We start from the raw sequence: 6,562 nt of genomic DNA on the forward strand, positions 1-6,562 counted from the left end.
GAAGATATTCCACAACCTAAGGATCTGTCGTTTAACTCTTTAACAAAATTAATTAATTTAAAGCATGTTAAATACAAAGATACAAAATGCATTATGGATACTGTTCCTCATCTTGCTACTATCTAACATGTGCTAATATTGTTTTGTAATTTTGTTTGTATTCATGATTTATGGCCTTGTATGGGCAATTTATTGGTAACTAGCTTTTCGCCCGCGGCTTCGCCCGCGTAGAATTCGCTTATATCGCGCGACATGGTAAGGAGTATTTTCTTCGCATCAAAAAGTATGGTTTGTTCTTTCCCACGTTTAGCTCCATCATCATACCAAGTTTCATCAAAATCGGTTTGACAATAACGAACTTTCATACAAACTTTCATCCCCTCTTTCAACTCTTTCTACCATTTTTTCGCGATAAAAAGTATCCTATGTTCTTTCCCAAGTTCAGTTCTATCTTCATACCAAATTTTGTGAAAATCGGTTCAGTGGTTTAGGCGTGAAAGCGTAACAGACAGACAGACAGACAGAGTTACTTTCGCATTTATAATATTAGTAGGGATAGTAGGGATGAATTAGATGTATTACATAAATTTAATTTTCCTCATCAAATAGTCTGTGTACCCAGTGTCAAGCTTTTACTATAGTTAAATGTGGTGATATTATTCAGATATTTTCATATTTATTTTCTAAATACCCACAAAACTTAATGCTTAACGATGCGATTGATAAGCAACATTGTCTGATTTCCATTTTAGGGCTGCCACAGAATGCTCATTACCTACTTGCCTAGATATAAAAACAAAAGTATATAAGCATAGTAATCTTATCTAAATAGAGCTCAATAATGCCAAATAGTTTGTGAGTTGTGACTTAGCTAAGGTTGACTTATTTCATCCTTTACCATAAAATTTTATGTTAAAATGTGGGACGGAAGATGAAAGGGTCATGAAAATATGATTTTTTTTTTGTTTCATATGACATTTTTGTCATTTAATCCTATTTTAGGATCTGGAACATTTAAGACTGTGTAATTATGTAAGAGAGATCTAGATTTTCAAAAAAAAAACACTTGCTTTACATAAATTAAATTTAACATTATATTGAGTTGATTTTAACGCCACCTAGTTTATTGTGGTCTTCATAATGTGATAAAGTGCCATCTATCTGATGCTGTAGGAACAAATTTTTCTACACTAGACTAATTTGATATTTAGTAATGTAAATAGAAATAATTTCATAATAAATATTTCTATACTTGTAAATTTTAACAAAATTTCTAACTATATATAAATAACATTAATTAAACTTGGAATATTTAATTTAATATGAATTCTTACGAAATTCAATTCAGTAAGATAAACAACTTTCATAAACGTTTTTCACCTCATAAATTTTAGTTCTAAAAGATTTAATAATCCAAAAATACACACAATATGCAAGCTGCACACTGTTTCGTAATACAGATTATTTATTGTTGCTATGATTCATCTTAAGAGAATTTTTGGGGCACTATAAAATAATTCATGGTGGAACAGATTTTAAAATATGTAGAAACATTGTAACATATAAAATATATATGTATATTTAAATATTTAAATTAATGAAAAATATTTAAAACCACACATAACCAGCAAATAAACGTGAGCAAAATTAAAATGATGATATTAATGTTGCTTTTTAATTTTTCTTTTGACTACCATTTTCAAATGATTTCATAAATTTAATGAATATTTTTAATGGTTTTAAAAATGGATACAAAACGAACAATTTAAGATTGTGGGTGTTTACTAATGTAGGTACATAATAATATTGTACTATTAGAATTGTGAAGATAGACTTTGGCCATTATCCTTATGACTATTCCACAAATTAATATGTTTGACTGTGAATTGTTGAAATATATGTATAATTTGTAATATAAAGTATTTATACCATTTGCAGGTGTGTGCAATATATGCTCTTTTATTTAATAGAATATAATTAAATATAGAAAATAAATAGCTATCTCTAAGCCATGTTTTATTACTACTTTCTTGATTTTTCATTTAAAATTAAAATCTTATTATTCATAACCGTCGTAAAAAAAAACAAAATGATATAAAATTTACAAGGAGGTTGTTTACATGTAGGCCAACTTGGTTATGGTGACATCTTCATTTGAAGTTTCACAGAGTTAACGTGAATAAAACGTTTAGACTTAATAGGTTAATAAGCAAGGCATATTAGCAATTTACTTACCAGGATCTCTCGAATCCATCCTCCGCTTTTTAATTTAAATACTTTGCCTAAACACTATGATACACTATTTAGTTAACAACGATGAACCTGTCAGTAACAAGGTCGTTGAACTAAATATATCTACAAATGCTTTTCATCCACTCGTTTATCATAGGTAATTGAATGTTTTGTATTAACAAAGACAGGAACAGATGCTCATATAATATTCATCACACTAAAATTATAGTATTTATTGAATGTCTGAAACACAATAATTATCTTCTTTTTCAATATTTCCGCACACAAATGACAAAACCAAAAACACTCAGCGTCACGTCATCTAAACGTCATTGAAAACTGAAAAGTATTAATTAGATAGGTAGATCATTTTTTATTATCATTGTAAGTAATGAAATACCCTCAACATTGGGACATTAGCTACGATTCTGAAAACATACACCAATTCACAAAATACTCAAAAATTACTTCTCTGTCACACTTATTTTTTATCATTAAAATCTAAGAAAATATTATAAATTAACTTATAATTTATACAAATATCAGATTTAAATACAAAAGTACAACTATTGAAATTATAAATTATCATATAAATTAAAAATATTAAGTCGGGGACTTTTGTCATGTTGATGATTTTTTTTATTCAATTCTAAAAAACGGTAATTGCTATTTACTAGCTATTATCAAAATTATTTTATGTATGTGCGAGATAATGCGGTACGGTACTAGGTACAGTATAACTTATAAAAATATAATTTTCATTCCAGCGATATGCATCGATATTAGAATCAATATCGATTAAAAATGAGTTTAAAATCGAGAGTCACAACTCTATCTTTTAGATTAGTCATGTTGACTATTGTTTCTTGTCAACTTCTGACGTCAAAATGTATTTATTTGACATTTGATTTCCAACACCATTTTATTTTTCTTTAGTTTTATTTTAGTTATAGATTCTGTAGGTTGTGTTTTAAGTTTAGTTAAAGGACGAGGACGAAATGGAAAACAAAGCAGATTTTCAATATCCTCATACCTTCGTTCTCCTGGGAGCTTCAGGTGACCTTGCAAAAAAGAAGATTTATCCCACGATATGGTATTTGTACCGAGACAATCTTCTTCCTAAAAACACGAGGTTTGTTGGCTATGCTCGAACAAAACAAACTATCGAAGATGTTCGTGAAAAATCAAAAAAATATATGAAGATTAGACCTGGTGATGAGGAAAAATTAGAAAAATTTTGGGAAGCTAACGACTATGTTGCTGGTTCATACGACAGAAGAATTGACTATGAATTTCTTAATCAACATATTAGTAAGCACGAAAAAGAACTAGTAGCGAATAGAATTTTTTATTTAGCAGTACCACCTACAGTATTTGAAGATGTTACAGTTAACATTAAGAATGCTTGTATATCAATTAAAGGATATACAAGAGTAATCATTGAAAAACCTTTTGGTCGTGATGATGAATCGTCAGAGAAGCTGAGCAATCATTTAGCTGGGTTATTTAGAGAAGAACAAATTTACAGAATTGATCACTACCTTGGCAAAGAGATGGTTCAAAACTTAATGACTATTCGATTTGCTAATCAAATCTTTAGCCCTTCCTGGAATAGGGAAAACATAGCATCAGTGCTCATTTCATTCAAGGAACCATTTGGTACCGAAGGCAGAGGTGGATATTTTGATGATTTTGGCATACTCCGTGATGTTATGCAAAATCATCTTTTACAGATCCTATCCCTTGTGGCTATGGAAAAACCAGTAACCCTGAATCCAAATGACATAAGAGATGAAAAAGTTAAAGTGTTACGGCACATTAAACCCATTGAGTTAACTGATTTATTAGTTGGTCAGTATGTTGGTGACCCTAATGGTCAAGGTGAAGCAAAGTTAGGTTATCTTGATGACCCAACTGTACCTAAAGATTCAGTGACACCAACCTATGCAGTTGCTGCATTATACATAAACAACTCTAGGTGGCAAGGAGTACCATTCATTCTGCGCTGTGGAAAAGCTCTAAATGAGAGAAAAGCAGAAGTTCGAATTCAATACAAGGATGTACCTGGTGATATATTTGAAGGTCACACTAAGCGAAATGAGCTTGTGATTAGAGTCCAACCTGGAGAAGCCTTATATTTAAAATTAATGTGCAAGTCACCTGGTATGAAGTTTGATTTAATGGAAACTGAACTTGATCTCACATATAGTATGCGATACAAGGAGACTGATGTTCCTGATGCTTATGAAAGGTTAATTCTTGATGTTTTTACTGGGACCCAGATGCATTTTGTGAGAAATGATGAATTAAAAGAAGCTTGGCGTATATTTACTCCGGTCCTTAAACAATTAGAGGATCAACATATTAAACCTGTTCCTTATGTTTATGGATCTCGGGGACCACCAGAAGCAGATGAAAAACTAGCTAGTTATGATTTTAAATATTCTGGTTCCTACAAATGGCAAAAACCAACACTCTCTTAAACAATTTCACATTACTCCCCCGTGGTGATGGTGTTCCTTTTGAAGGTGTGTATTTATAATAAATTTTAAATAATTTGCATAATATTATGCAACTCAAATGTTGTAGATATTAATATTATGTATAATGAGTAAGTAAACATTCCATTTTTGATAGAAATATGCAAAATTTTTCCAAAGGTCATTTTAAGGTCAATTAAGTTACATACTAAGAATATCAGCATTTTCTTTTTTACATAGAGTATTAAATTAAAATTAATGAATAATTTTAATATTTAATTTGTATACTGCTTTAAAAAAAAGTTGACATCACATTTTAAATATGAGTTATTATACCTATTATAATTCCTATAGAAGTCGAGTAACTGATTATGCAGAGGTCAAATTGTCACCTTGAAATGCAGATTAGCTAAGAAAATGGACATTGGCTTGGGCTTTCAACTAGGGCTACAAGTAATGCATTCTGTCTTAAATTAATTTAGTTATTTTCCTTAGCAACACAAAAGCATTATTTATATTGGTGCTGTTATGAAGCCTTACAATAATTTAAGTATTTTTGATATTGCAATGAATCTTCATCTTTCTATTGTCTTTTTAAAAGAAAATAAGTAAAATGAATATATTGTAAATTTAAGGATATTTTTTTTGAATACTGACAATTTGTTACTTTTCTTTTATAATTTAAGATTGTTTATTTTTTTAAGTAGAGCTTGTGGAGAAAAGTCATAATTGGAAAAATGCTTTTTAAAAGCCTCTAGAGGTTATAACTTTTTATTGTATTTGTATTTCATTATTCTATTTATTTTGTCAAATATGACTTAGTGATAAGTGGGCTTAGAGGGAGGTTTTTGAAAGTTTTACAATTTTTTTCTTATAAATATATAGTTGACAGAAAACTGTTTTTTGTTTTATTTATAGTGTACATTTGTTTTTATTTTAGTTAAGTATGTACCTTTGAATGTTCTTAAAAAGAAAACTGTATAAAATAACTGTCTCTAGAACTATAAAATGGCTAGTAAACCCACACTGGTTCTTCTATGTGGATCTTCCCATATAAAAGGACTGTGTCTAGTGCTATATATATATAAATACATTATAAAATATTTTTATCAAATTAAATTATTTATACAGTTCTTACACAATGTGTCAATGAGTTGTTATTGTTTCTTGTAAGTACTTCATTTTGCCCTAGGCCCTAGGTACTACCTAGGGCTAGATCTATATTTAAATGATTCTGCTAGAATTTGACTACTGAATAGTGAATCTGTGAATGGTCATCTAAAGCCGAAATTAGATGAAGCTGACATTTTTAACAGCAGTGCTACTTTGTCATCGTAGTATTATACTACTCTTTGGTTGTCATTAGCAATACAACAATTTCCACATTTTTCGCATAGGAGTCATATAAATTCTAATAAATTGAAATTTACAATTCAACTAAACCAAAAAAGTATTTAAATAACTTTATGCTATATTTCTACTAAATATAAAATACAGTTAATTACGATGCCAATGTAGTAGTATAATATAATAACTTTCACCAAGACGCGCGGTGCCAAGAATATGAGTCTGTTTATTTTGCTTTGTTTTAAATTTCAACCGACTTCGAAAAAAAGAGGAGGTAATAAATTGGACTGTAATTGGTTTATGTTCGTTACCGTAACGTAAAGCAACTTTTTATTGAGTGAGCTAATTTTTATGATTCTTTTTATATTTGAAAGATGGTGCCTCCCTTGTATTTCAATTATCCCCATTTCAATTTAGTCCAGTTCTGTTATGGCGGTTAAACTTTTTTTTTTAATAATTATCGAGTTTTAGAATAAGTACGGATAGCGTTATTCTTACGACAA

General features: G+C 29.5%; 2 protein-coding genes across 2 annotated transcripts in view; one reads left to right on the forward strand and one right to left on the reverse strand.

Moving 5' to 3' along the window:
- Positions 1–2,548, reverse strand: part of LOC119831724 (protein ultraspiracle homolog) — a 34,139-nt gene extending 31,591 nt beyond the window's left edge. The window contains exon 1 of the mRNA XM_038355219.1: positions 2,236–2,548. Coding sequence (XP_038211147.1) covers positions 2,236–2,254 — 19 coding nt within the window. The 5' untranslated portion in view covers positions 2,255–2,548. The remainder of the gene's footprint in view (positions 1–2,235) is intronic.
- A 574-nt stretch (positions 2,549–3,122) lies between these two features.
- Positions 3,123–5,608, forward strand: LOC119831987 (glucose-6-phosphate 1-dehydrogenase). The gene has a single exon (XM_038355568.1). It carries the CDS (start codon positions 3,231–3,233, stop codon positions 4,713–4,715), a length of 1,485 nt encoding a protein of 494 aa, XP_038211496.1. The 5' UTR covers positions 3,123–3,230; the 3' UTR covers positions 4,716–5,608.
- The last annotated feature ends 954 nt before the right edge of the window (positions 5,609–6,562 follow it).

Source organism: Zerene cesonia, chromosome 1 (assembly GCF_012273895.1).
Source record: "Zerene cesonia ecotype Mississippi chromosome 1, Zerene_cesonia_1.1, whole genome shotgun sequence".
Classification (NCBI taxonomy): Eukaryota; Metazoa; Arthropoda; class Insecta; order Lepidoptera; family Pieridae; genus Zerene; species Zerene cesonia.